The sequence below is a fragment of the Aspergillus sclerotioniger genome, assembly GCF_003184525.1.
Source record: "Aspergillus sclerotioniger CBS 115572 chromosome Unknown BO94scaffold_2, whole genome shotgun sequence".
NCBI lineage: Eukaryota > Fungi > Ascomycota > Eurotiomycetes > Eurotiales > Aspergillaceae > Aspergillus > Aspergillus sclerotioniger.
The window spans coordinates 1,371,554-1,398,776 of NW_020290992.1; the positions used below are offsets into that span (position 1 = coordinate 1,371,554).

General features: G+C 50.4%; 12 protein-coding genes across 12 annotated transcripts; 6 read left to right on the forward strand and 6 right to left on the reverse strand.

The window, feature by feature from the left end:
• The first annotated feature begins 427 nt into the window (after positions 1–427).
• Positions 428–1,370, forward strand: BO94DRAFT_620273 (carbonic anhydrase). The gene is made up of 2 exons (XM_025616921.1): positions 428–621; positions 708–1,370. The coding sequence occupies exons 1-2, from the start codon at positions 464–466 to the stop codon at positions 1,231–1,233; spliced, it is 684 nt and encodes a 227-aa protein (XP_025472676.1). The 5' UTR covers positions 428–463; the 3' UTR covers positions 1,234–1,370.
• Positions 1,371–2,484: 1,114 nt separating this feature from the next.
• On the forward strand, positions 2,485–3,769 carry BO94DRAFT_530657 (uncharacterized protein). The gene has a single exon (XM_025610719.1). The coding sequence runs from the start codon at positions 2,567–2,569 to the stop codon at positions 3,653–3,655; it is 1,089 nt and encodes a 362-aa protein (XP_025472677.1). The 5' UTR covers positions 2,485–2,566; the 3' UTR covers positions 3,656–3,769.
• Positions 3,770–4,638: 869 nt separating this feature from the next.
• BO94DRAFT_562506 (germin family protein) lies at positions 4,639–5,538 on the reverse strand (the record flags this gene model as incomplete). The annotated part of the gene is made up of 3 exons (XM_025614291.1): positions 5,342–5,538; positions 5,142–5,287; positions 4,639–5,060 (listed from the first exon to the last, which is right to left on the reverse strand). The coding sequence occupies exons 1-3, from the start codon at positions 5,482–5,484 to the stop codon at positions 4,639–4,641; spliced, it is 711 nt and encodes a 236-aa protein (XP_025472678.1). The 5' UTR covers positions 5,485–5,538.
• A 345-nt stretch (positions 5,539–5,883) lies between these two features.
• Positions 5,884–7,724, reverse strand: BO94DRAFT_571423 (Zn(II)2Cys6 transcription factor). Its single transcript, XM_025614866.1, has 2 exons — positions 7,553–7,724; positions 5,884–7,479 (listed from the first exon to the last, which is right to left on the reverse strand). Exons 1-2 carry the CDS (start codon positions 7,658–7,660, stop codon positions 5,932–5,934), a joined length of 1,656 nt encoding a protein of 551 aa, XP_025472679.1. The 5' UTR covers positions 7,661–7,724; the 3' UTR covers positions 5,884–5,931.
• Positions 7,725–9,048: 1,324 nt separating this feature from the next.
• Positions 9,049–10,744, forward strand: BO94DRAFT_530660 (phytanoyl-CoA dioxygenase family protein). Its single transcript, XM_025610720.1, has 6 exons — positions 9,049–9,413; positions 9,484–9,683; positions 9,729–9,835; positions 9,903–10,252; positions 10,324–10,378; positions 10,430–10,744. The coding sequence occupies exons 1-6, from the start codon at positions 9,342–9,344 to the stop codon at positions 10,654–10,656; spliced, it is 1,011 nt and encodes a 336-aa protein (XP_025472680.1). The 5' UTR covers positions 9,049–9,341; the 3' UTR covers positions 10,657–10,744.
• Positions 10,745–10,770: 26 nt separating this feature from the next.
• Positions 10,771–11,967, reverse strand: BO94DRAFT_562509 (NAD(P)-binding protein; the record flags this gene model as incomplete). The annotated part of the gene is made up of 3 exons (XM_025614292.1): positions 11,817–11,967; positions 11,478–11,756; positions 10,771–11,417 (listed from the first exon to the last, which is right to left on the reverse strand). The coding sequence occupies exons 1-3, from the start codon at positions 11,890–11,892 to the stop codon at positions 10,771–10,773; spliced, it is 1,002 nt and encodes a 333-aa protein (XP_025472681.1). The 5' UTR covers positions 11,893–11,967.
• Positions 11,968–12,135: 168 nt separating this feature from the next.
• BO94DRAFT_530661 (carbon-nitrogen hydrolase family protein) lies at positions 12,136–13,661 on the forward strand. The gene is made up of 3 exons (XM_025610721.1): positions 12,136–12,593; positions 12,651–13,090; positions 13,143–13,661. The coding sequence occupies exons 1-3, from the start codon at positions 12,415–12,417 to the stop codon at positions 13,511–13,513; spliced, it is 990 nt and encodes a 329-aa protein (XP_025472682.1). The 5' UTR covers positions 12,136–12,414; the 3' UTR covers positions 13,514–13,661.
• Positions 13,662–14,302: 641 nt separating this feature from the next.
• On the reverse strand, positions 14,303–15,185 carry BO94DRAFT_581078 (putative short chain dehydrogenase; the record flags this gene model as incomplete). Its single annotated transcript, XM_025615368.1, has 2 exons — positions 14,303–15,080; positions 15,139–15,185. The coding sequence occupies 2 exons, from the start codon at positions 15,183–15,185 to the stop codon at positions 14,303–14,305; spliced, it is 825 nt and encodes a 274-aa protein (XP_025472683.1).
• A 3,865-nt stretch (positions 15,186–19,050) lies between these two features.
• BO94DRAFT_455749 (putative MFS transporter) lies at positions 19,051–20,561 on the forward strand (the record flags this gene model as incomplete). Its single annotated transcript, XM_025607674.1, has 2 exons — positions 19,051–19,216; positions 19,270–20,561. The coding sequence occupies 2 exons, from the start codon at positions 19,051–19,053 to the stop codon at positions 20,559–20,561; spliced, it is 1,458 nt and encodes a 485-aa protein (XP_025472684.1).
• A 1,638-nt stretch (positions 20,562–22,199) lies between these two features.
• BO94DRAFT_140456 (MFS transporter) lies at positions 22,200–24,254 on the reverse strand. Its single transcript, XM_025605722.1, has 4 exons — positions 23,801–24,254; positions 23,392–23,757; positions 22,388–23,344; positions 22,200–22,305 (listed from the first exon to the last, which is right to left on the reverse strand). Exons 1-4 carry the CDS (start codon positions 24,137–24,139, stop codon positions 22,252–22,254), a joined length of 1,716 nt encoding a protein of 571 aa, XP_025472685.1. The 5' UTR covers positions 24,140–24,254; the 3' UTR covers positions 22,200–22,251.
• Positions 24,255–25,220, reverse strand: BO94DRAFT_140455 (uncharacterized protein). Its single transcript, XM_025605721.1, has 2 exons — positions 24,363–25,220; positions 24,255–24,311 (listed from the first exon to the last, which is right to left on the reverse strand). Exon 1 carries the CDS (start codon positions 25,049–25,051, stop codon positions 24,422–24,424), a length of 630 nt encoding a protein of 209 aa, XP_025472686.1. The 5' UTR covers positions 25,052–25,220; the 3' UTR covers positions 24,255–24,311; positions 24,363–24,421.
• On the forward strand, positions 25,171–27,108 carry BO94DRAFT_562514 (putative MFS quinate transporter; the record flags this gene model as incomplete). The annotated part of the gene is made up of 4 exons (XM_025614293.1): positions 25,171–25,445; positions 25,487–25,682; positions 25,729–25,857; positions 25,908–27,108. 4 exons carry the CDS (start codon positions 25,171–25,173, stop codon positions 26,967–26,969), a joined length of 1,662 nt encoding a protein of 553 aa, XP_025472687.1. The 3' UTR covers positions 26,970–27,108.
• Between the last annotated feature and the right edge of the window lie 115 nt (positions 27,109–27,223).

Below are 27,223 nucleotides of genomic sequence, written 5' to 3' on the forward strand. Positions count from 1 at the left end.
AATGCATCGCAAGCCTCATATGCCTGTCTCATGATGGGAAGGAGCATTATAAACGTACAGTTATGCGATACATATTCTTAATTGAGTTGTTTAGTATTTTAGAATAGAGGCCTTGTGTCTTGCATCCGAGGGGGGAACTAAGAGTCATTGTATCATGAATATCTCCTACTTCTGAGTCTCATAAAAGGATGCCTAGAAACTGGACAAGGTGGTGCCATGCTCGATCGTGTTGTCGCGCACTGTGTAAGCCACTGATCGAAATATGAATTCAAGGCAAGAGAACGCACGGACTGATGATGTCATAGTCATTGGACAGATCAGTGATCAGATGGATAAGGGGCAGTGGGAATGGTCTCTACGGGGTCCCGTAGTCACCCACCCACCACGGGATCCCCCCACGCGGGGTTCCTCCACTCTCATTCAACCCACACACAATCACACACCCCTCCCTCCATCCATTGAAATGGCTTCGTCTAAACAAACTCAGGACACCATTCCAGAGTGTCTCAAGCACTCCCATAACCGGGTGTTTGAGAACAATCGCGCCTGGGTAGCTGCCAAGAAGCAAGAGGACCCCTCCTTTTTCGAGAAACTGAATGCCGGCCAAAGTCCCGAATATTTGTAAGAACCACCCCACTAGTTCTCTAGTCGTTTCACCTTGGTGGCACACATGGATCTAGAACTAACTCCACTTTCTCGATTTCTAGGTACATCGGATGCAGCGACAGTCGGGTGCCCGCCAATGAGATCATGGGCCTGGAGGCAGGCGAGGTCTTCGTTCACCGCAACATCGCCAACCTGGTCCCCAACACCGACCTCAACGTCATGTCCGTCATCAACTACGCCGTGCGTCACCTGAAGGTCAAGCACATCGTTGTCTGCGGCCACTACCAGTGCGGTGGGGTTCAGGCCGCCCTCACCTCCTCTGACCTGGGGCTGCTGAACCCCTGGTTGCGCAACATCAGGGACGTGTATCGCTTGCATGAGCGGGAGCTGGATGCAATCAAGGATACAACGGCCCGGTACAAGCGTCTGATCGAGCTGAACGTGGTCGAGTCGTGCCGGAACATCATCAAGACTGCCGCCGTGCAGCAGAGCTTCCACGAGAACAAGTTCCCCATTGTGCACGGGTGGATCTTTGACATGGAGACTGGGCTGCTTCGGGATTTGGAAATTGATTTTGAGGACACATTGCGTGATATTAAGAAGATTTACAATCTGGCTCCGGTTTAAGGGTGGTCATGTGCTAATACACCACGGGGATATACAAATTCAATCCACGTATAGATGGTTTCAGCCTCCATATCTTTCATCTGTACATGGCATAGAACAATACACGGTTAATTGCCACTCATAGCTTTTTGACCACGTTATCTGATTGACCAGCGCATGTTTAATCAACATGTTATCTCCATCCCAGTACTTATAATATCATTCCCAAACATCCCGCCAAATTAAACCAAAATTATAATTCCCAGCCTTATCCGTCTATCCCGCCAATTGATACATTAATCAATCATGAACCCTACCTAGACGCCCTCTATCCCCTCAACATGTGTCACAGCAAGTCCATCCTAGATCATCAACTGTAAAGGTTGGGAGTGTTTGGATTGTTCGACATTGTCAAGGGTTTTGATAGTGGGTGCTCTAGTGGTCGCTGGATTTGGATAATCTTGTTGATTCTAATGGTTTATTTGAGGTGAACAGAGAAGTCTTGTTTATAATTCCTCCATATACTATGTGACTGGCCATACACAGATGACCTATCACCTATCTAATTCGGGGTTTTCTAAGCAAGCAGATTCGGATCCCACATCGAAACGTCTTACCTGTCGGCCTCGGATTTACAGGCAACGAAATAATAATTACCTATTTCAAGACCACAATAATATGTAAACTCGTCTTATCAATATGACATCGGAGTAAACCAAGGTTCGGATATCGGGGCGGAGATAAGATCGGGGATAGCAATATGCCGGATATGATCTGAAAATGAACGAGGAACCAATAACATGTATCTACATGTTATGAGTTTGCTTCATTCAAGTTTCTCATCATTGTCAAAGGTCTGTGGCTCTCGGCAGGAGATGTGTCTACTTCTATACATTAGTACTGATTTTGATAGATTCGTTCTAAAAATTCTTGTTGGGAATAGCTCGGCCAGTGCCTGCGTGCAACAACGATTGTGATACAGCCCGACTGCTACAGCCTGACAGCCACGCGCCACTTGCATCAGGAGCTTCTGGTTCAGTCAATCTTGCGGTGTGTGGCGGAGTATTCTCAAGTGAACGCGTGGGAGTCTTCACGGATAATCCTTTAGCGCAGTGGGTCGAGGGCTTTACCGAATACCACTTACGCGGTTAGCTCGTATTAGGAGAACCGGAGGGGTCGGATCGACACGGGGAGTGGCTCTTATTGGTTTGAGGGATGGAATAGGTGTTTGTGCGGGGCAAGTCGAGGCAGCTCCACAGCATTTAATGGTCTCGAATCCCGCCTTCTTCCCGTCCATCAATCCGTTGTCTTCATACTGCTCTATCCCACCTCTACCACACCCCCTTCACACACAATGGTCGACTTACAACAAGTAGCTGACTATTCCGAGGAACTCAACATCGACACCACCCTCCTGTACAGCTACATCGAACGACATGGTGATCGGGACATAGACTCACTACGAGAACTCTCCCCAGAAGAACGCGCCAGCTCGCGCGTCCTCTCGCTCATCTTCGAGCAGGAACAACTTCAGCCCTATCTCCGATGGCGGGCCGACAGGCAGGACCGGATTCAGGTTGATTACAGCAACTACACCATCCCGGACAGCTTCGGTGCCGAGTCAGTCTCAGGCAATGAGGACGCGGCCGCGACGGAGGACTGCGAGGTGATCATGCCCGGCTATAACGCGGGATTTTCGTTGCACCGCGACAAGGCAATCTTCATCCCTGCCCTGCGGGAGGAGATGGCTTCTGTGTTCGAGAGCCGTGGTAGTGGCTGGACTGTTCTTTCGCTTGGGGTCGTAGCCCATGATACCACGCTGTATTTGCTGCTTCCGACGGCGCTGGTCCACGATTACCGGGCCCGAGTGGAGGATCGGATTAATGGTGACTGGGTGGATACGGATGTTGCTGATCCGACCTTTGATGATCAGATTGAGGGATTGAAACGGTGGGCACCGGAGAGGACCCGGTTCGTGGGCCGTCGGGTGGATGTTCATGGCGATGCAGGGTCGCATGTTTGTGATCGGGTTAAGGAAGTGCTGGTGGCTGCCGTTGTTGACAGCAGTTTGCCACCTCCCATTACCTGCACGATTGTGGAGGCGGGCCATGAGGTCCTGCAGGTGCTGGACACGCATATGAAGCGCTTGACTGACTGGTGGCGACCGAGTAAGGACATGTCCAAGGAGCAGACACTGGGGATGGCGAATTATGATACGATGGAGGAATATGAGACCCCGAATTACCATGATGAAGTTCATTGCAAATCCCCAGAGGAGGGAACGTATAACGCACCATCCGAGCAGCGCGAGGTCTATGTCAAGTATCGGGTTCGTGGAGGCTACATGCTGAGTAATGGGAAGTTTGCTCGTGATAATGCCTGGGGGTATAACCCCTACACGAGCAGTTTTCTGAGCATTAGGAAGATATTTGGGATTAACTAGTATATGATTATCTGATCGAGCAAAATGAGGTAATGACATAGTACTCCAGAATCCAGACATGTGTACTCACGGATTCATCGATTCTGCTATAATATTTCTTTCCGGGTGGCCACGTTCAAATATCATAGTAAGCCCAATGCCAGTTCTATCTTGGAATATAGCGTTTTTATTCATAATGTGGACAGAATTCTCATCGGAAACATGCGCGAATCTATGCTCTTGATGCAGCAAGCTAGTAGAGACCGCCGGCATCTTGTGTCGTCGTATGGCAAGAGTGGTTGAAACGGATCATAATGAGCGTGAGCAAACCACTCACTGAGTATTCGAACAATATCCTCTATGCGATTCATTGAGGAGTAATAAAAAACATACAACAGAAGGGATTCGCTGGTGGTCACCCACCCAACTACTAACCTCCCGGCGTGTGGCTTGAGTACGGCTGAGCGGACGGGAAGCCCTATTTTCCACACCCTGTGGTCGTATGTACTATACCACTGTTAGATCAAGTATAAATAGGTACAAAGGATTCCAAAAAGCATAAGGAGACTGGGTGATGGAATCTATTCAAGTACTAACCTCCTGGGGTGTTGCGTACGTTGCAGATAAATCAGTTTTTTCAATTTTCGGCATCGCATGCCTGCCAACTGGTCAAGCTCATTGATTCAACCGTATGTAGCCGGATAGTCTACTAGACTAAAATTGCGCCGACCATTCAAACTTGATTTACTTGGCATTGTTGACTCTTTTACTACAATGACTGCTCAGATATATATAGCAAGTACAGCAGCACAAAGAACCTCTCCAACCACAGCAATCTCATAATTCAAATCCAGCAAATCTATCTAACCAAATACGAAAACAAAACCATACCCTCGCCCCGCGTCACCCCTGTTCAAAATAAGACAACAAAATCAAAAACTCAATAAACTCTATACCCCCATACTATATCTACCCTCTCATCCATCACCACCTCCACCTCCCCCCTACTTCTCCGCACCCCCACACCTCCCCAAACACTCCTCCACCCTCAACGCCATATCCTCAGGAATCAACCCCCTCAACCTCTCCACCTCCTCCTTATCAATCTTCCCCCCAAACGTCCTCCCCACGACCCCATCATCAAACTCAAACAACTGCTCCGCCACCAACCCCACCGCAAACTCATCCGACGTAAACGTAGCCGTGAAATTCGCTGCCTCGCAATCGGGGTTCACCTGCGTGTGGAACGATCCCGCAGGGTAGATAGTGACTTGGCCCGGGTAAAGGTCGTTTGTGATTACGCGCTGCGTGTTGTTGGCGTTCAGGACGCCGGTCTCGGGGATCATGGAGGAGATTATGTGGCCGGAGGTTAGGGCGAAGAGTTCGGTTGCGCGCGGGTGGAGGTGGAGGAAGGTCATGCTGCATGCTGCATGGTGTTAGGGTATGTGTTAGGGTGGGAGTGTGGGGAATGGATGGGGGAAGGGGTGGGGGAAGGGGTGGGGGTTACCTGGGAGTTGGGAGATGCTGAATGCTGCGCCGACGTTGACGAGAACGGGCCAGTTTTGGCTGGTGGCGACGGGGAGGTCGGTGTTTGTGGTGAAGTCGAAGATGAAGGAGGTGTCGTTGGGGAGGAGGTTGTAGCGTTCGATTGCTCTGGGGGGTGGTTGGTTGAGATGGTGGTGGTGATGGGTTAGGGTTAGGACTTACGTATCGGCTAGGCGGAGTTGAGCTGTTAGGCTGAGGTCGGAGTTTGAGCGGGTGGTTAGAGGTTGGGGGAGTGCCAATACTTCAAGGACAAAAGAAAGTAGTAGGATTATAAGATTGAAGGTTTTGGAGGGTGTGATGAACATGGTGGATGGTAGGTTTGAACTCTGATGGGCTGGTGTGATGTTTGTGAAGGTGGGGATGGTGAGTATATTCGATGTTGATGATGTCTTGAACATTCGAGGAGGTTATCAGACTTATATACTTGGGAGATACACTGTCTAAGGTATCAATTTCAAATATCTACATCACAGCCACAAATCTCCAGTCCATACAATGTCCTCGCCAAGGTCATCTTTGTTCGTGGTCGTGCTCTTGGCACTGCCATGGGCGTATTACTAATACGCCGCGGCTCAGTGTTGTATGCAGGGTCTTCTGCAGGACTGCGTACTTCGTATTAAGGTCCTTGACAGGATTTCTGACGTGATACATCATTTTTTCTGCCTCTACTGCTGAGGATAGCTATTTGTCGCGGAAATGTTATGATGTTATTACAGAACTATACAGTTTCACAATGCTAAACATGCGGAGTATCACGGCATGAAATCGGGCGTCAGTTGCCGCTTGGCCAAATACATACTCTCGGGCCACCACATTCCTCCAATATCAGTCAACTGACCTAAGACATTGTGTGTCTTCATCAATAAGATCACCTGGCTGAGTTCCCACTGTCCGATGTTACGGATCCACCAGACCCCATCCAACAACATGACCAGGACCAGCCAATGAGCGAATATGTCCATAACCAGGACATGGATCGGACTGAGTGATAATGCAGAAGAATTCCGTGCTCTCACCTTCTCGACCCGGGTATCCGTGGCAGGGGAATCCAGTACCGACTGAACGAGTTCGAGAAACTCGGTCGGTGCTTGGTTCAAAAAAGACATAATGATCCGTCGGAGGATCTGCGGCGACTCCATCGAAGTCACACTGATCATATATTGTGCCACCCATGGTGAGACAGCAGCAGAGGATCCAAGGATGGACGTGCACTGAGAAACCCAAGGGGCCTTCCCTTCGCGACTTCCTCGTGCTGATAGCGCTGCACATGTGCAATTCTCCAGGACAGATATGGTTTCCAGGGATGCGTGAATCCGTCGTCGGTCAGTGCTGCTACATGATGCAGAAGAATGCCGCAGCAGCAGATCGGCTGTGCGTTCTGCTCTCCTGCGGAGACTCCCTAAGGCTCGATCATAGGTAGATGCGACGAGAGGGAGGAATAGACGCTTCGTTTTCGCAGATGGGCCGTCTTCAGGCGACAAGATACCATTTCCTGAGATACTAGGCATTGTAGCAGGGAACTCTGGTTGCGTATTTATCCCCGCGCTGATGGCACCCGCGACAATATCATTGAGCACAGCGGTAGACGCCGTATGTGCTGCGCGGGTAAAGGAAATCCACTGCGAGTGCTGTGGTAATAATTCTATCGGTAGTTGCTGTCCGTATTGTTTGGCCATGGCTGCCAAATGCACGCGGATGGAGTGGCTAGCCGATGCGTACAAGACCATCAGTGCCGCGTTTGCGAGGACGTTATCATAGGATTCGGAGCTTTGCATGGTCGCTTGGATGTGGTGGAGGGAAGCCCTATGATGGCGTTCGGCTAGTGCAAGGAGCTCTTGGATCTCCGTTATCTTCTGGGTGTCGAGTGGCTTTTGGTTTTGTTCATGGGCAATGTCGTGGCATTTGCATGCTGCAGCCAAGCTTAGCAGGGAGGACATGACTGCCTTGCATTGGAAGGCGAGATTGGGTACCCCGACTGCGAGGGCGTGGAGATCGAGAGGGTCAAATGGGATGGTTTGGCTGGTGTGTGTGAGATAGTGGGATAAGAGACTGAGTTCGGTCGCGTTGAGAGGGCTCGGAGAGAGCGCATTTGAATCCGATCTATCCTTTTCGGTATTCGTTCGAGAACGAGGGATGGGGTCTGATAGACGATCATTTGAATGCGTGGATGGTAACTCAGACTCTGAGACTTCAATCCTGGGATAGTCCGTCTCCGACTCGCTTGTACTCGGGCGCTGCGGATATCGACATGTATACAAGCGTCTGGTACATCGAGAGCAGCTGGGCCTCAACTCGTCGCACTAGTGTTACAATTAGTGGGTTTGTCCATTGTGTATCCTTAAGATGGAAACACAGCATATCGCTGTACAGTACCTTTTTGCGTTGCTGCTTGCACCCGAGGCAACCATTGCGAGACTTCTCATGTTTCTTCCGAAGCCTGTATCCGGACGCTAGTTCTGAAAGTGTCGTATCAATAGGCATATCGTTGATGGCGCGCTAGTCACACTGTGGACACATAAAGTTGAGCTTCTTTGGGGAAGGGCAGTTGGGCGTATTAGTAAAGGTTAAGCGCAAGGCTGAGTTTACTCAGCCTCGTGGGTGGAGATGTTGCTCGTGTAGAATCAGCGCTAAAGTATTAAGGTTTTCAGAATTTGTCATGATTGAGTGGTCCAGCTTGAGGCTCTACTTGATTTAATAATTATGAAATTAAAGTTATTCAGTAGTTGGGCAGCTGTGAAGAAAATGACCGGTCGAATTGCTAGTTGTCAAGCTGCAGGGCTGTCTTGGCGTTAATCAAAGTCGTATCCTGATACGAAACCGACCACGGTTGAGGAACATAGCATAGCTTGTCGCAAGAAGCAAATAGACTTGATTCTTTCAAGCTATGTATCTCAGCCACAAGGTAGCATCCTGTATTCTTCGTACTTCATTAAGGCCTGGGTTGGTCTTCGAGTGGACGGGTGGATGCCTGATTAAGGCATGCATCGGGCCGAGATGCATAACAGTTCTCACGTGGCACACAATACCATTACCATCACAACCCTCCGCTATATTTATGGTGTCAAAGGAAACAGCATAAAATTATGGTATGCAGGCTACCGAGACATCTCTAAGCGACATGGCCAAACATAACACAAGCCCAACATCCCACGTGACCCTCGCCTACTCTTTCACTACGGAATTCTCCCGGGGAATATAACTAGGAACAGGCTTTGGAGAGGCCGAGCGTACAAGGGTCTATCTTTTCACTATCTGATCTTTATCCATGATTTTGAGATTCCTATGAATAGCTAATGTGACATTCAGACTGTAGGTGAGCCAAACCAAGCAAAGGATAAAACGCGATTAGCGTCTGCAACTTCGGGGTGTATTCATACTCCCTACTTCGTACATCACTTGTTGTTAGGATCGTTCTTCTCTATCTTCTTTCCTACACTCTAAAAATATGCTGCTTCTCACCCATACTACGGATCACTCGCAACTTCAAGAGATTAACACCACGCGTTCTAAGAAGCCAGGATCGCAAATTATTCGACATAAGATAAGAGACAGTAGCTCCCGGGATAGTCTCTCGCAAATCAAAACAATAAGTGGATAATATACTGATGTCCTTCCGCCCGCAATTCAACACGCATGACTGACAGATAGCATGACTGCAGTTTCTAGGATTCGTTGATGCTTCCTCCTCGCGTAGAAGCCTCTTTTGAACGGCCTCGCTTTTTCCTGGGGACTATGCGCCATTCTGCCCCAAACAAGGCTTTATTGAACAAAAACAATGAGATCTATAAACCACCCAGACGGCCTGCCAAGGCATTATCTTATCAAAATGGACCGTGCGCCTCGACCCCGCCCAACCCCACTGCTGACTGTCCAAACCAATTAACCAGGCGTCGTACAGCTTCCCCATCGCTGACGCCACCTGCACCATACCTCGCGTGACATCTTCCGACCCTCGGACTTGAAGGATGCAGCAACCTGCAGCCGGCAAAACCCCGACCCCTGCTCCAGGGCCATGCGCATATCAAGTTTTCGGCGCTTAAGTCGGTAGTGATAAGCCATGGGGGGAGATAAGTGTGGCCAGGGGTATTAAAGCTGGGGCCATCCCGTTTACCTTATTTTGTAACCCCACGAATCAGTCATCGATCGGGTCCGGTTCGATACCATGGCTTCTCAGACACTGATGCAGACGATTATTCCCAAGTTGTCCTTGGAAGGGAGTGATGATAGTGAGAACGTATGCCATTTGCTCTTCACACGAAAACATGGACATCTCATTTCGTGTCTATAACTGACCAAATAACAAGACGCCTGAATGGATGAAGAATCTCCGTACAAAAGGCTGGACCGTCGTTCCCGATGTCCTCACCCAAGAACAGGCCGCCCACTATGCCGATAATTGTTACGAGTGGCTGGAAGGTTGGGGTCTCGGATATAACCGCCACGACCCCTCTACGCGGAAATCGGCAGACCTCCCTTGGCATAGTCGTGGTGGATTGTACAATCGGTGAGTTTCAACTTACCTGAGTAAGTCCTCGCTAACATGGATTAGATACGGCATCGCTCACGAGCAGTTCGTATGGGATTTGAAATCGGAATCGGCTCTCGTGGAGAAATTCGCCCAGATTTGGGGAACGGATGAGTTGGTTGTTTCTTATGGTATGTCTCCATCCGACATCATTCCCTCATTACTCCCGGAGTAATAAGGTCAACTGATCGTCACTAGACGGCCTCAACCTCTCCATCCCCGAAGCCTCCCGAGCACCCACGGACCCCATCTTCAAGCCTTGGCCTCATGTCGATCAATCCCCTTACCGAACACATCTCCAGTGCGTTCAGGGCATCTTGAACCTCCTCCCCAATGGACCTCAGGATGGCGGTTTAACCGTCCTCGAGGGCTCGAATGCCCTGTACACACAACTATGGCAGCACTTTGACCACAAGAAAGGCGAGAAGGGGTGGAATACCTTAGAGTATGAAATGCTGGACGACGACATGACCCAGTGGCTTGAACAACAGGGGTGTAAATGGGTTAAGGTGTGCTGTAATCCGGGTGATCTGTTGCTTTGGGATTCGGTATTTTCCCAATCTTTTTCGTTTATTCTCGTTCCCGTAGTAAGGAAATGTGGACTGATGATTGATTCCAGAGAACGGTTCACTACGGCTCCATCCCATCTTCTATCAATGACCGCTTCGCTGCTTGTAAGTATCCATCCGTTGCCTCCACCTTTCATCACCTGACTTAAAATACAGATGTCTGCTATAAACCAGCCAACTTCGTCCCCGAAAAAGCGCGAAACGAGCGCATCGCAGCCTTCAAGACGAAGAATGGCACGGCTCATGACCCGGCTATTGTCCGGCTTACGCAGCGTCTCCCGCCTGAGGACCACCCGTGTTACGCGGAGGCAGTGAAACGGCCACTGCAGGAGGTTTTGTTGTCGAAGAGAGGGAGACAGTTGGCTGGGTTGGAAGACTATTAAGACGATATCACCGACCTGAAACTTTCGTCTGTCGCTCAAACAGACCGGTACATTATTACACTATCATTACTACTAGTACAGACCTACCTCAATGGTAGCAAACACCCTCCATCACTACTGATTCCCCACCACCTTCTCAAAAACCCCCCTCGTATGTTCCCACACCTTCTCCCCCACCCCCCTCCCCAAATACTCCCTCAACAACTCCCCCTTCCCCTCCACAATCTCACTATCATAATCCACCCGATACGCCCCACTCCCCTTCACCCCATCTGCCCCCACCGTCTCGACCCGTTCCTCCCTTGGCGCAAACAACCCACTCGTCGCCGCAAAAACATGTCTCTCGCCCGACTCCTTCACAGAAAGCAGCCCCATCGAGGAACAAACCGGCGTCACCATCGCCAGTATCCCACTCGTAAGCCCCCGTAAAATCGGGTTAAAATCTCTCAGGAGATTCGTGTTCACGCCTCCCGGCCGACTATGAACAAAACTAATGCTGGGATGTGCGGCGGCGAAATGCATCATGGCGAGAGAAGTCATGGTGCTTCCGTGGGCTGCGGCGTTAGATAGACTGTAGTTTTGTTTAAGGTCGAGGTCGTTTTCGATCAGTTTGCCTTCGTTGCCGGGACTGAAGACGGAGATGACTCGGGAGAGATGGCCTGATGAGGCGGAATGGGTTAGTGAGGGGAGGAGGTTGGTGATGAAGCGCATGCGGGCGTAGTAGTGCAGGCTTAGTTTGCGGTCGAGACCTTCGGGTGTTTCTGGTTCGGCTGGTTAGTATTGATGGGTGTAGAGGGGGGATAGGTATGGGATGAAGTTACCGGTCCGTCCTTGGGTTGTTAAAATACCTGCGCTTAGGAAGAGGAGGTTGACTTTTGATTCCTTTTTGATGATTTCTTGGCAGGCGATGTCGACATTTTTGAGTAGAGAGATGTCTCTTTTGATGAAATCGACCGTTGCGGATTTGTTGATGGTGCGCAGTTCTGAGATGATCTCAGAGGCTTGGGCTTCGTTGCGGCCGATTAGGTAGATGTGGGGAGATGTGGCATGGCGGGTGAATTGCCGCGCGGTGGATAGGCCAATTCCGCTTGTTCCGCCGACTTGGTTTGAGGGTATTGAAGTTAGTGTTGGGTGTTGTAGGAAGGGAGGGTTGTACGTACCAAATACGGCAACGAGACCGGGACCGAGGTTTTGGACGGTTGCGAGCTGGCCACGGATCTCCGAAATGGCTACCATTTTGCTGCAACTGGTTGTGTCTCGTTGATATGTTGAATGGGTTAGCTTAGGATAGAATTGCAAACAAAATGGTTGTTTTGATGCGAAAAGTTCCATTAGAGGTCGCAGTTAAATAGGATGGTGTGGCTAACGTCAGCCACGGCGGGATCAACCAGATGACCAGATGGCTGAGATCAGCCACTTCCCCACCAAAAATATTAAGTATCTGGATGTATCTCGATCGATCTCATTACGCGTTATCATCTCCAGGTGGCTTATCGATAAGAAGTGGCGATGATCCCAGGATCAGCCGTGATTCCGTGACAAAGTACGGATCGCGGCCGCGATCGGCCTCGCCATCCGCCTTATTCAACTGTCGGTGGGGTCAATGCTGTACAGACATCCAGCACTGAACCGCTTTGGTGTTGGTTATCTCGAGGGAATGTCTTGGCGGGAGGGGTTGGCTGCATACAAATACCGGGGAAACTCCATCCAAATCCCGGGATTCGTCCCACCCCTCATTCCCAAAGACGAATGACCGCCATGCAAGAGCCAACTTCATCCCAGATTCGCGTCGCCGTCACGCAGGCAGAGCCGGTCTGGCTCGATCTCAATGCCACGGTGGACAAAACATGCTCTCTGATCGCAGAAGCCGCTGCGAATGGCGCTCAGTTGATCACTTTCCCGGAGTGCTGGATTCCCGGATATCCGGCGTGGATTTGGTATGCAACAACCCCGGAGATAACACCCTGATCTAACAACATTTATGGTACCGACAGGTCACGTCCTGTCGACATGCGTCTATCATCCATCTACATCCAAAACTCACTGAAAGTCGATTCGCCACAGATGAGCCGCATCCAACAATGCGCAGCGGAGAACAAAATCGTCGTGGTCCTGGGCTACTCGGAAAACATCCACAACTCTCTGTACATTGGTCAAGCCATTATCGGCAGCGATGGCAAGATCCTCACCACCCGCAAGAAGATCAAAGCTACCCACATGGAGAGGACCATCTTCGGCGACTCCCCGGGAGATTGTCTGCATAGCGTAGTGGATACATCAGCCGGTCGTGTTGGCGCCCTCTCTTGCTGGGAACATATCCAGCCTCTTCTCAAATACCACACGTATTCACAGCGCGAACAGATTCATGTCGCGGCATGGCCGCCTTTGTTTCCTGACAATGATGACGGGAACTTGTTTTCGATTTCCAGCGAAGGTATTTCACTATATGTTTCACGGTTGTATGCAGGAACGCTGACAAGCTCCAGGCACCAGTGCAATTGCTAGAACGTACGCGATTGAGAGCCAGTCGTTTGTTCTACATACCACCACGGTGATAAGCCAGGCTGGCATTGACCGAATGGACACACAGGCCAAGGCTCTGATGAGTACCCCAGGTGGTGGCTGCTCCGCCATCTTTGGGCCCGACGGTCGCCAGTTGTCGCAACCAATGCCCAGCACGGAGGAGGGGATCATCTATGCCAATCTGGATCTCGACCTGATCTATCACTCCAAATCCTTTGTTGATGTCTGTGGACACTACAGTCGACCGGACCTTCTGTGGCTAGGGGTGGAAAGTGGTGTGAGGACTCATGTGAGGGATCAAGCGGGGGTGGCTGCACAGGAGCAGTCGGAGTAGATGTACCGACTTTTGGAAGGAAAGCTTACTGTCTCCATTGCATACCAGGCTGGTAATTGGGCTGCAATTGAACAGCACGTTGTGTCTTTAACCTTGTTTCCGTAACATTCAGCAGGTCAGGTGATCATATCACGTTGTTTCTCTTCCCTTCCCTTCAGTACCATGCCTCTTCACCGTGCGACAGCCAATCTTCCCATTTTTCAACAGTTATAATGGTAACCACACTCCAGAGACGAAAGTGGATCTCAATCCCAAATAACACGAGCCTACACCTGACAAACGACCAGAGAATCAACAAAAATACACACATCCAACCATCAAAGCAACCAAAACAAGCCTCTTAATCTTCACCTCCTCCAAATCCCGACCCGCCTGCACATCATCCATCGAAACCGCAAAAACCTGAAACCGCCTCTTCATCGCAGTAATGCCATTCACCAATCCACACATCTCCCGCATAAATCCTCCTCACTCATACTCCCCACCCCAGACGCCATAATACAATCGTCTTAGTGTTAATCAACCTAGAGGCAACAACAAGCGTATCATGCCCCGCCAACCCGCCTTCCTGAATATACTACAAGTTCTCAACCGGCTCAGTCCGGGAACTTTAAGAGTAATTGCATAGCTGCCGGACCGCCAACCCAATTTGCAGAAATACCATTCATCTTCATTACAATAAGCATGTTCCGTAATACCAGCTAAGCCACCAAATAGCTAGATAATATATTAGCAGATCATATAACCTTCCAGTACATAGTGACTATTCTCTCACCCCCACTCAACAATTCAAGTCAACACAACCCCCCCATCAACCACAATCGTCTGCCCCGTCAAATAATCCGAATCCTCACTCGCCAAAAACCCACCTACCAATCCCCCCACATCATCAGGCACACCTGTTCTTCCCAGCGCAATACCCTTACTATATTGCTTGAGACTCTCCCCAGGAGCCCGCCCTTCCAATTTCCCCAGCGCCTTATCCAGTTCCGTCCACATCGATGTGCCAATAATCCCCGGGGCGTACGCATTCACAGTAATATGATGAGAAGCCAATTCCTTAGCCAAAGTCTGTGTAAGTCCACGAACTGCAAACTTGGAGGCAGAGTACAGACCCAATGCCGCGAACGCTTGGATTCCAGCGATAGAAGAGGCGCCGACGATCTTGTACGTCTGTCGTCCAAATACTGTGTTCGGGTCACCCTGGTCTATCATTTGTCGGGCTGCCTCGGTGTAGCAGTTGAAGACGCCTGTGAAGTTACAGGAGAATACGTCTGCAATGTCTTCATCGGTTACGGATAGTAAAGGCTTCACGGGCGCTTTCCCGGCATTGGCGATCATGAGGTGTAGGGGGCCGAGAGTCGAGACGGTTTTGGATATCATGGTTGCTACCTCTGTTTTTGAGGTCACGTCTCCGGGGATGGTTATTGCTTTTGCTCCGGGGTTCTCGACAGTGTTGGTATTGAGTTCGTGGGCGAATTCTTCGAGCTTTGGAGTAGCGATGGGGATGTCGTTGATGGCGATGCGATAGCCTTTTTTGACTAGGCGGCGTGCTATGGATTGACCGCTGATAAAATGTCAGTCGTAGGTAACGAAAAGCATTATGGGGTTCGTAGGCAACGAACATTCCTCCGGCCGCGCCAGTCACAATTGCAGTTAGAGAGTGACTCATGGTTCACGTAAATCGAGAAGGTCTCGGGTTATATTTTGTATTTCTTGTTTTTGGCATTTCCCACTTGATGGCCTGAATGCGCGTGGATTTATTTCGGAGGAAGGATTGCAATAGCAATTCAGTTGTTCAACAGAAGCGGGAGCTCTCAGGGAAAGAATCATATTCCACACAGGAATGAAGCAGACAGCGCTAGACAGAGCTAGACCGGCTTCAGGGACCTTAAGAAGACTGGGGAATGAGGCAAAATGTACCTTTTGTTGAACTTCTTGATTTTGAACTCTGAATCAAGCTTATCGACGCGTTTTGGTAGTGACGCTGCGATGACGATGACCCGGATAGAGGATGGGGTGATAGAGTTGGGTGGCGCACATCACCACGTTTTGTGGGTTTCTCGATGAGTTTATCTGTTTGAATAGGCTCTTTGGGACTTTAGAGGCTACCTGCACAGTAATACGATTAATAAGGTTCGCTAAATCCGGTTTAAGAGTACGGCTACTATCACTAACCTGAGATACACATATGTCTGGTCAAGATGTCGAATGCCTGTTGAGGAATATGGTGGACGCTGCAATGGTCAAAGCCAGATAATGCCATATGAGTCTCAATTAGATCAAGATTCCTGCAGGATCAGTTGAGTATTACCCCAGATTTCGCAATCCGAGGGATGCATGAACGAACTGGTCAATGGACCCATCCCATTCCACTCCATCAGCACTAGCCCATGTGGATCTTGAACCCGAATGTGAGTTTATCTGGCCAAGAATATAGATTTCTGATTCTTGCAGATCCAAAGACCTTGCGTCTCTTTCTGCCATCTGGTCCTCGAGCAGTACTCACTTCGCTCCAATTGACTCACCTATTGCTCGCATCTGTGAGCTCATCCAATACGACCTTACATCCTCTGAAAATCCAACAATGATCTCGCAAGGTCCCACCCTGAGTATATCCTCATCACCGGCTGTAGTGACGATGTCAACGGGTACGGCCTCGCAGTGGCATTCCACCCATATGATCGAGAAGATTACAAAAGGGGGACAGGCACACCAGCCAGGCAACCGTTTTCACTCTCCGCTTACCATATTAGGAACACTATACTTTTAATTAAAACCAGCAAAACTACACCGCCTTTGTTTACCCTAAGGCTGGCTATATGGCGCTTCTCAGGCTAACAAGTACTGTATTAAGGCAACAAACCTCTACGAGAGTTCGTTTATAAGACTAGGAAGGACACTGTAGAGACTTTAAACGAGCCTTTGAATAAAACTGAGATTAAGGGCCTGAATAGGTCGCTACACGAGTCTCTGAATATAGCCTTAAAACCTATGCAGGGTTCTGTATGAAGCTCTAGGTAAGCTCTGGATGATGTTATTTACCAGTCTTTCTTAGACTGTATTTAAAGCACGCATGGAACCAGAGAGGGATTGGGCTTTTCCCTGATAGCTTCCAGCAGTGGTCGGTGTACAGTAAACGGGTGGTTAGCAGATACCGTGGACGGGTGTGTATTAGCCTGGCCAGTGTCCCTGTAACGCCTTTCTTGATATACAGATGCTGCTGAGAGACTTCTATTGACCCATACAAGAATTTTAAGGGCTTACATTACACATATAACTGGTTATGATAGTGTGTCTTTTATGGCAGGTTCCGATCATCCCTATTTCCTGATTTGATATCAGCCATGTGGTTGTATAACCTGTTGCTAACTTCTTTAGGAACGTTCTCCGGCTCTACACATGGTCTAGAGCGCACTCTGATACTCTACGTCCGGATCTATCCCCTTTCCACGGCTGAGATTCTATGTGTAGTCACCGGAGTTGTCCGCACCCGGAGCCAGACCTACTTTGGGGATTATAAACTGCTCAATAAAGAGCTGCACATGCCTACTGAAGTCACAGTGGGCGTGGAGATGATGGTTCCGAGCTAATAGATCTAGTAGCGTATTGTAATTCAGTGGTATCGTAGAATGCTCCTGGAAAACAGGCAGAAATGGGATGGAAACGCTGCTTAGCAGACTAGAATGGCCCGAGTCAAGTGTCGAATACAGTTACAGTGACTTCTCAAGGTTCTCCATAGTGAATACTCACCTGGGGGCGTTTGTCTGGCCTAATACGGGCATTCAGGTGACTGGTTGGATGAATTACACGGCTTGTATCTGTGAATCTTCTCGGGGAATGCACTGAATCACACGGTCTTTACTTTGGTAAAGGCTTCTAGACATGGTAGATACCTCTTGTGAACATGCAGATTCCGTGCCATGGCTGTTACTAAGATTTATGTGGCCTATATAAAGGGCAGACGCATCCCCCTTCTGTTCTGCTGCTTCTGTTTCTCTTGGTTTCCCTCAGTCATTCTACTGCACCAACTGCTTCTTCTTCCTTTTGCATTCTTCTTGCCTTTCCATCACTTCTTCATGTTCTCCGATGTTCCTCTTCTTCTTTATGGCTTTGCTTCATGCTTTATATCTCCATTAGCCCTCTTTGTTCCATCTCCCTTCATCGTGTCATTACATGTACATATCATGTCTGCTTCATATGCTTTCTTCTTTCCATTGTACAACACCCTGGTGGATCTACAGTCTACCTACAGGTCATATAGGTTGATGCTTGTCCTACAACCTGAAGCCCTATTTGATCCATATCATCTTCATACTACCTCATTGGGTCTCTTGTATACAATCATCGGGGAGTTCCGCGCCAAGTCTGTGTATAGCGGCAACAGCCTCGTGATCACCGGCCAGTTCCACCCGAGTCTTGGCTACAGGAAGGATCCGGAAGTGGCCCGTTAATCCCCTGAACCTCAGGTGGTCCGTGCCCCCTTTCTTTGCATATAAATAGCCCGGTTTGTCTCGTATTCTAGCCAGTTTTCCATTCAATCCAGTCCTCTCCATCTAAGCAGTGCCTCCTCTAAACTCTCCAACGACGACTGCCCGGTCGCCATGTATTACAACGGTCGTTTGTCTTAAATTTTAATGCCCGGAATCTTCTCGACAACAAAAATACCATCCCGATGCATATATATCTTGAAATTTTTTTCTCGTCTCCGAGTCTTGATATCGGACTTCATGTCTCCCCGTTGGGTTTTGTAGAGCCAATTCATGGTCTTTTCTATATATAAGTAGTACTTCTATCGAGAAGTACCACTGCGACTGTCACGCTGGGGTTTCAAAGTCAGGACAATGCAGGTGGGAGTGTCGCTCGCTTGCTTGATTGATGGGGTGTTTCTTCCTTCTTCGCCTTGACAATCGGTCGGGAAAATATGGGATGTCACGAGATTGCCACGGCTCAGGTGTGAACTGCTACATGTTGAGGTTTTATGGGTGCCAAGGACGAAGATGAATTATGGCGGGTGCACATCGACGAGCGATGATGCTCAATATGCCGCAATCATCGGAAATAAAAGCGACTGGTTGAACCACGATCCTTATGCTTCATCCTACAAGCAATGTCCTACATCGGCATTTGATAAAATTGGGTTTCCCCTTCTGTCCGGAACCAATTCTTGGGTTCCGGGTTTCCCAAGATTGGCTGCTCGGAGTAATTACCAACTCGCACAAGAAATGGCCCGGCACTAGGATCCAATAACCTCATTGGTTTCGATTCCTTATAAAGGCATATCCCCAAGTGGGGCGACTGACGGGGAGATTTGTCAATACGATCTCCCCTGCGTCGTGCCTCCGTCACAAGATGTCATGTTTTCACCACCACTTCGGTGTCTCATGTCCTGCGTCCCCCTGACTGATCATTAACCGACTCACTCGATCTTCTACACGGCTATCCTAACGATAGTTGCGATCATGACATCTCCCACAGAGACCAGTCCTACCCCGAGTGATAAAACCGTTCCTCATCACCATGACATCGCGGCAACAATGAACAATGTTGAGCAGGGTCTTGTAGCCACCGATCAATGTGGCACGCCTCCCGTGGATATCAACGAGAAAGCCGAATCTCGCTTGCGTCGGAAGATCAACTTCTATGTCCTTCCGCCCGTGGCTCTCATGTATCTCTTCTGCTTCATCGACCGAGCCAACATCGGTATGCCATCCCACCTCATACGCATCCACTTATTCTAATCCATCTCTGCATAGGCAACGCCAAACTCGCCGGTCTCGAGCACGACCTTAACCTCCACGGCAACGATTACAATGCAATTCTCTCCATCTTCTACATCGCCTATATCATCTTCGAAATCCCATCCACCATCGCCTGCAAGCTCATCGGCCCCGGCTGGTTTCTCCCCACCATCACCGTGCTATTCGGCATCTGCTCCCTCTGCACCAGCTTCGTCCATAGCATCCACACTGCTTCAGCCGTACGATTCCTGCTCGGCATCTTCGAAGCCGGCATGATGCCCGGCATCGCCTACTATTTATCCCGATGGTATCGTCAACGCGAACTAGCCTTCTACCTCTCCATCTACGTCGTCACGGCCCCTTTAGCCGGCGCCTTCGGGGGCCTCCTCGCCTCCGCCATTCTCACTCTCGATCACCTCGGCACCCTACACAGCTGGCGAATGATCTTCGCCATCGAAGGTCTCCTCACCATCACCCTGGGTCTCCTCACCTTCTTCATCCTAACCGACCGCCCCAAAACCGCCCGCTGGCTCTCCCCTGAGCAAAAGCACCTCGCCATCACCCGTCTCATGTCCGAACGAGTCAACACCACCGAACTGCTCGACAAACTAGATAAACCCAAAATCCTCCGTGGAATCCTCTCCCCAATCACCCTCACAACCTCCCTCATATTCCTCCTCAACAACATCACCGTCTCAGGCCTAGCCTTCTTCGCGCCTACAATCGTCAAATCAATCTACCCAAACACCACCATCGTCGCTCAACAACTCCACACCGTGCCCCCGTACCTCGTGGGAGCTTTCTTCACCATCCTCTTCCCCTACCTCAGCTTCCGCTTCAACCACCGACTCATCTTCTTCCTCCTCGCCCCGCCACTCATGATCACGGGTTATATCATGTTCCTAACAACCAACTCCCCGCATATTCGCTACGGCGCAACATTCTTCATTTCCAGCGCGACTTTCACCTTTGGTGCGTTGTGCAACGCACATGTGTCTAATAATGTGGTCTCGGATACGGCTCGCTCCGCGGCAATTGGCGTGAATGTCATGTTTGGGAATATAGGCGGGTTAATTTCCACGTGGTCGTTCTTGCCGAGTGATGCTCCGATGTATCGTGTCGGGAATGGGTTGAATTTGACCACGTCGGTCTTGACGTTTCTTCTGGCGGCGGGGATGTGGGTTTGGATGGAGAGAGATAATCGGCGCAGAGACCAGGTGGATGTTGAGAGGGCGTTGGGTGGGTTGAATATGTCTGAGGTGCAGGATTTGGATTGGAGGAATCCGGGGTTTAGGTGGCGGTGTTGATGAATTCGTGGATGTGGAGGTGGAAATTTATGGTTTACGATTGGAAATGATGGCAAAAAAGTCATTGCTCTAATTATAATACGAACTGCAAGGATGGATGGATTCATCTGAACCCGAGCATAAATTGCTCAATGGTTAGGTTGAAGTGCCGCGTTGGAGACGGAAATTTATGGCTTGAGATAGGGGGTGATTGCAACAAAAGTCATTGCTCTGATTATACCACTAGCTGAAATGATGAATTGATTTGAACTGAGCATAAATTGCCTCACAGTCTGGGTTAACCTGAAGGAATCTGGAGTCTCAGAGGAGGTGCTGACGAATTTGAGAAATGGATTGAGGCGTCGCTTCAGAGGTGGAAATCTACGGCCTGGGCTTGGAATCCATGTGAGATGAGCTAAAGCTCTTACCATCTCTCTTACTACAAAGATAAATGGACATATAGATAGGAAACCTGAGCATAAATTGCTTAATGGTCTGGGTTGGATTATATTTCGAATTTTAGACATGGGATGAAGAATCGCCATGGAGATGGAAATCTATGGCTTGGGGTGGGGACTAATGGGAGATGAAGCATTCCTGTAGCCCTAACTATAACACTAGCTGCAAGGACAGATAAACCGATGAATGGATAACTGGATATGGAACCTGAGCATATATTGCTTAATGGCTGGGTTGAGATTTGAATCTATGAGATGGGTTATGGCAGCTTGAAGATGGAGATTCATGGCTTGGGATCAATATTGGTGGCAAAAGAAAAGGCATTGCTCTAACTATACCACTGGTTGCAAGGATAGATGAAGTGATGTAAACAGCATAGATTGCTCAAGGATGTGTTGAATTGGAGGAATCTGGAATATTACTGGCGGTGTTGAATTTAACAGATAGGTTGGGACATCGCCACGGAGGCATAAATCTATGGCTTTGGATAGGGAGTCATGGTAAAAGAGGTATTGCTCTGACTACTATATACCACTGGTTGTAAGGATGGATGATTATATTTAAAACCGGGGCGTAAATTGCTTGATGGTTTTGATGGATTGGAGACATCCCAAGTCAAAGTGGCAGTATTGATTGCATTCAAGGAATAGATTAAGATATCACACTGGAGAAGAATATCATCAGTTTTGATTGGAACATGATAAAGAAGGTATTCCTCTAACAATACCACTTCTTCCAACAAAATAACTGGATTTATAACCTAAGCAAGGGGTGCTCGATGCTATGGAGTTACTTACTAGAACCTAACCATCAGTGGGGCTTGAAACTCAGAGGTTTGATTGGTCCCAGGTTCTGTTGTTTCAGGCCATGCACAAGTCTCGATGATACAAGTTAATAAGGCATATTACATGGGATTGAAATGGTATATCCCCCGTCGTTGGTTGTTCTTCTAGTTGAATTTGAAAAATAACTATCTATCTATCTATTCATCTATCTCGTTTAGTTCAAGGTAGGAGTGAGTCTTTCTACCTAGCAATAAAAGTTCTCTTTCTTAAGAATACCTATCCTACTTGGAACTCAGTTTTCTTTTGGAGGGGGAACATTAAGTGTTTGATATATTACAACGTGTGCTATTTATCAACAACTTAACTCGGAATCACTTTTCTTGATAAACTTTTCTCTCTCTAATGTTTCACCGTCCTATACTCCGGGGAATTAAAATGAAAGGAGATGGGAGGGATGGATGGACGGGTTAAATATCCTTCCTTGCATATCGACTATGATTCTTTCGCAACGTTTCACCGTACTATATATCCCAGTTAGCATCCATTCCCATAGCACATAAACAAAAGAGAGACGAAAGAAGAAGGTGGAGGGGATGGGGCTACCTTCATCAAAACCATTGGAATAGGAATAAACACAATGGCCAAAAACGCTAACGTGGAGCTGGCCCACCCCACACCGAGATTCTTATACATTGCTGTGGCGAACAACGGGAATCCGGCGCCGAATGCACTCCTGAACAGATCATTCCCGGCTAAAACCGAAGCTGCATATACTGGGTATGCATCGGAGAGGTAATTCAGCACCGGGTTGAATAGCAGAAACGCACCCACGGCGAAGAATCCACTTCCGATGATCGGCATAATCCAATGCACCGAGGCACGAGCACTCCATCCGAACCAGAAGAGGCAGATAGGGATGAAGAATCCGCCGACGATAGCAGGGGGGAGACGGGCTTCTGGGGGTAGGTTTCCCGTGACAGGGTCGAATTTGGGTTCGAGGTATTTGCGCATCCACCAATAGTATGGAGGGATGGTGATGAGAGCACCGGTGAGGATACCGATGTAGGCGAGGCCTTGTTGGCCGAGGTTGAACTGGTAGATGCCTTCGAAGACGACGGCGAAGGATTCGAACCAGACGTAGAGGAGGCCGTAGATGAGGGCGATGTAGAGATTTAAAAGGAAGACCATGGGCTCGAGGAAGTTGAGCGTCAAGGGCCGGACGAGCGTCATCATGGCGAGTTCGCGGGCTGTGAGGCCTTCGCTGGCAATCTCGGGTTCTGAGCGGAGGTTTGGCCGCTGGGTGAGACGGCGGAGGCGGCGCGCGCGGCGGTACAGGATGTTGGTGGAGGAGGTTTCGGGGAGGAAGATAATTAAGATGACGAGGGTGAAGCCGGAGAGCCAGGTGAGTTCCCAGATTGTCCACGTCCAGCCTTTGGCTTGTGCGGCGAACCCGCCCACTAGAGGGCCGACGACGGGGCCGCAGACTGCACTGATCCCCCAGATGCCGATGCCGTAGGCCCGTTTAGCAGGTCGGAACATGTCGGCGATGCTGGCGCCGCCCTGAGGAGGTTAGTGGTGATTGGAGGGGACGGAGAATGGGGAGGTACCGTGGCTAGGGCGGGAGAGCCGAAGAAGCCAGTCAGGAAGCGAAAGGCTAGCAGCATTCCCAAATTACTGGCCAATGCCACAGGCACTTGCAGCACGACAAACACGATCAAAGTTGCGATGTAGACAGGATTGCGACCGATCTGGGGCACCTCGCTCATCGGAGACCACAGCAGCGGCCCCAGTCCGTAGCCGGCCACAAAGAGGGTCAGGCCTAGGGTAGCAGCCACCTGGCTGATCTGGAACTGCTCCATGACAGACATGATGCCAGCGCTGAAGATGGCGCTTCCGATGTAGACGCTAAAGGTGAGTAGGCAGATCTCCACCGTCACCACGACCTTTTTCCATTGCGGCCAATTTTGGGGGTTCTAAAGATTAGCATGCATCTTATGACAGTGTAACAAGGCTTACCTCTGGATCATCATCCCCCCACCAGTCGACGACGGCCGTGTCCCTACCCTTTTCCGGGTCGATGGTGACCCCCGTCATGCCTTGAACGCGCCGGCCGTGGTCGGACCACGTGGACGAGGGCACCCTGGTCATGGATCCGGAGTCGGGGCGATCGTCAGAGGCAGCCTCAGCATCGTCGGCCTCTATACGGCCGGTATTTGCCATGCGACCCGACTTGTCCCGGTTGACATACTGCTGCCATAGCGAGGGGTCCTTTTCCTCGGGGTACTGGAAGTAGCGCCCGCGCGAGACGAAGCGGATGAGATTGCCAAGGATAGAGTCTTGAACGAGGCCGGACATTCTATCTGCATGTCTATTCTAGAGTCTATACTCCTCAGTGAGATGGGAGTTATGATCGTCGGTGTTTATAGGTGACACCGACTGTTCCTGGCAGCTGAAAATGATGATGTAGCCATGACACCCTCGCCACTCACGGCCGTTGGCTCACTGAGCTTGGCACACTACCAATAACCTGATTATCATCAACATAAGGCAATTTAAGAAGTCCTGTCACTTCAAGTACCTGATTGTAACAGAACTAGGGGAAATGGAATGGTCGCGACCGGGATCTCAGCGTTAGGGTTAAGTGTGGCTGGTGGACACCCTTGGGCTGGCCTGCATGCCAACCGAAGCAATTACCCCAGACCAATGGCGCCGATCGGCGGTGGGCGACGTCTGCCATCCACCAGTCGGATTGGCCGATACTAACAACAGTTGTTGCCATCTCTTGACTAGTGCTATTAGTGCTGTTAGTGCTGTTGGTTCCTCCGACCCCGCGTGACCCCAGATTTTCTCCCGCGTGGTGCCATGAAGATGCCCAGAAGTCATCATCTCTGCCAAGGCTGCCCCTCTCGAGGAATCCATTGGATTCTCCGCCGGACGTTGTCCGAGCCTCTTGAGGGCGCACTGCAGCATGTTGACCGCAGGGGGCCAGGACAGGGTTGAGGTCGCACAGAGGGGCTCGATCCCCGGGTTGAACCCCAACCGAAGAAAGTCTCTTGAATCGCACATCCAACTGCGTGCGGGGTCTTTGTTCGCCGCCAAGCTGCTAGCTGTCAAGCGTGCTAAGCTCGTCGCGATATCTCGGCTCCAACGCGGGATGCCATCGTAGATTTCCCCCCCAACCCATTGGGCTATTCTTTCCGACAGAGTTTGGGTGTTGGATCCCCCGCATGCTGGTGAAGGTCGTACGGAAGATTCCCTCGCCGTCATGTCCTACTGTGCTCGGCTACCGACGTCGACCCTGGTCATTCACGGTCACGTTTCCGGGGGTATAAGGACCCCTCCGCCCTTGCGCCAGCCACCATCTGCCATCCAGGCTGCTTGCAAACATGGCGGGCTCCAAGAAACCAGTCAACATTTTTCGTCTGCGAAATCTGAGCGACCCAAAGCAGGTCTTCAACTGGAGACTATGGTTTGCTGTTCTTTCTTTTGGCCTCATGGGTGCTGCCCGGGGTGTCGATGAGGGCTTGATCTCGGGGGCTTTTAATTCCAAGGACTTTCAACGGACTATTCATCTGGACACGTACAGTGAGGTCGAGCGGACCAACATCAAGGCCAATGTGTCGGCCATGGTGCAGATTGGCTCTGTCGGTGGCGCGCTATTGTATGTACGTCCCCCGGTTGATTGCCCTGCTGACTCTGTAGTGCATTTCTCGTGTGTGACCGCATCGGCCGGCTGTGGGCAACCCGCCAGCTCTGCCTGCTCTGGATCCTGGGCATCGGCATCTTCATGGGGGTGGGTTCCAACGGCAGCCTGGGGGCTGTCTATGCCGGTCGCTTCGTTGCTGGTTTGGGTGTCGGCCAGACCGTGGTCGTGGGGCCTGTCTACCTGGCAGAAATAGTAAGTGACGTCTGTTTCTTGACTGATTGACTGCTGACTGCTGTAGGCCCCTGCCTCTGTTCGTGGCCTGTGCACATGTGTCTTCACCGGCTTTGTATATCTGGGTATTGTGCTTGCCTACTTCACCAACTATGGCTGCCAGGTCAACATGGGCCAACACACGCACAAGCGATGGGTAAGTTGCCCTGCCAAGGGATGTCACTGGCCTGCCCTAACCCGTCACAGGAAGTCCCGACCAGTCTGCACATCATGTTCGCCGGTCTCATCTTCCTCCTCTCCTTCCTGCAATATGAGTCCCCACGATTCCTCGTCAAGAAGGGCAAGCCAGAAGAAGCTTTAAAGACCCTGTCGCGCATTCGCAACCTCCCTCCGGATCATGAGTATGTTATGCAGGAGTTCAGTGGCATTCAGAGTGCACATCAGGCCGAGATGGAGGCCACCATGGGGGCTGGCTGGCTGGGGATCATCAAGGAGGCGATTATGGTGCCGAGCAATCTGTACCGGCTGTACCTGGCCGCCATGGCCCAGTTGCTGTCCCAGTGGTCGGGTGCGGGCTCTATCACTCTGTATGCCCCGGATCTGTTCAAGCTGCTGGGCATCACCGGGTCGAACGAGACGCTCTTGGTCACGGCAGTCTTTGGTCTGGTCAAGCTCGCTGCTGCCGTTATCTGTGCATTGTTCCTGGTGGATGTGATCGGTCGGAAGCGCGCTCTTCTGCTCGGAATCACCCTCCAGGCCATTTCAATGATCTATGTCGCCAGCTTCCTCACGGCAGTCCCGGAGATGGGCATCGACGATCACTTTGTGCTGCCAGATGCCAAGAGAGGCAGCAGCCGAGGTGCCATCGCGATGATCTACATCTCCGGAGTGGGATGGGCGCTGGGGTGGAACTCGATGCAGTATTTGCTGACGGCGGAACTGTTCCCGCTGCGCATCCGAGCATTGGCCACATCCGCGGCCATGACGCTGCACTTTGCCAACCAGTACGGCAACTCCCGGGCGGTGCCCAACATGCTGCTCAGCACCAGCGATGGAGGTATCACGCCGAAAGGAACGTTCTGGTTCTTCTCCGCGGTGACGGTGCTCGGAGGGCTGTGGGTGTGGTTCAGTGTGCCGGAGACCGCTGGCCGGAGTCTGGAGAGTATGGACCGGTTGTTTGCGCTGCCGTGGTACCAGATCGGTCGGTATGGCAACCGGGATGCGGAGCAACAGGATCAGCTGGTGGAGGACAAGCAGCAGGTGGCCGAGGATGCCTTTGGAAAGGCCGAGCATCGCGAGCGGGTGTGACTGGTAGATTAGTATCTGCGTGGTGGAGATGGGAGATTGATTTAATTACTGTGACATCCCTGTCGGTGTGTCATCGCAGCCGAGTCTGACAGGCGATGCAGGAGGAAGAAGCAATGAGAGATGAGAGATGAGAAATGAGAGATGAGAGATGAAGTTGTACAGCCATGAAAGCATCAGTATTTCAGTATTCGTATTGTCACGGTAGACCGACAGCTCGGCTCCGCCCGTTGATTGGCGGGCGGGCGGGCAGCTCC

Bases quoted from the DNA above. Each gene is read 5' to 3' on its own strand.
- BO94DRAFT_571423 (XM_025614866.1), bottom strand. From the start codon at position 7,660: ATGCCTATTGATACGACACTTTCAGAACTAGCGTCCGGATACAGGCTT. The intron at 7,480-7,552 runs GTACTGTACAGC...TTGTAACACTAG, and splicing joins GCAAGCAGCAACGCAAAAAG to TGCGACGAGTTGAGGCCCAG.
- BO94DRAFT_530660 (XM_025610720.1), top strand. From the start codon at position 9,342: ATGGCTTCTCAGACACTGATGCAGACGATTATTCCCAAGTTGTCCTTG. The intron at 9,684-9,728 runs GTGAGTTTCAAC...AACATGGATTAG, and splicing joins CGTGGTGGATTGTACAATCG to ATACGGCATCGCTCACGAGC. The intron at 10,253-10,323 runs GTATTTTCCCAA...GATTGATTCCAG, and splicing joins ATCTGTTGCTTTGGGATTCG to AGAACGGTTCACTACGGCTC.
- BO94DRAFT_140455 (XM_025605721.1), bottom strand. From the start codon at position 25,051: ATGACGGCGAGGGAATCTTCCGTACGACCTTCACCAGCATGCGGGGGA.
- BO94DRAFT_530657 (XM_025610719.1), top strand. From the start codon at position 2,567: ATGGTCGACTTACAACAAGTAGCTGACTATTCCGAGGAACTCAACATC.
- BO94DRAFT_140456 (XM_025605722.1), bottom strand. From the start codon at position 24,139: ATGTCCGGCCTCGTTCAAGACTCTATCCTTGGCAATCTCATCCGCTTC. The intron at 23,758-23,800 runs GTAAGCCTTGTT...GCTAATCTTTAG, and splicing joins GGGGGGATGATGATCCAGAG to AACCCCCAAAATTGGCCGCA. The intron at 23,345-23,391 runs GTACCTCCCCAT...TAACCTCCTCAG, and splicing joins GCTCTCCCGCCCTAGCCACG to GGCGGCGCCAGCATCGCCGA.
- BO94DRAFT_620273 (XM_025616921.1), top strand. From the start codon at position 464: ATGGCTTCGTCTAAACAAACTCAGGACACCATTCCAGAGTGTCTCAAG. The intron at 622-707 runs GTAAGAACCACC...CTCGATTTCTAG, and splicing joins GGCCAAAGTCCCGAATATTT to GTACATCGGATGCAGCGACA.
- BO94DRAFT_530661 (XM_025610721.1), top strand. From the start codon at position 12,415: ATGCAAGAGCCAACTTCATCCCAGATTCGCGTCGCCGTCACGCAGGCA. The intron at 12,594-12,650 runs GTATGCAACAAC...TGGTACCGACAG, and splicing joins GGATATCCGGCGTGGATTTG to GTCACGTCCTGTCGACATGC. The intron at 13,091-13,142 runs GTATTTCACTAT...GACAAGCTCCAG, and splicing joins GTTTTCGATTTCCAGCGAAG to GCACCAGTGCAATTGCTAGA.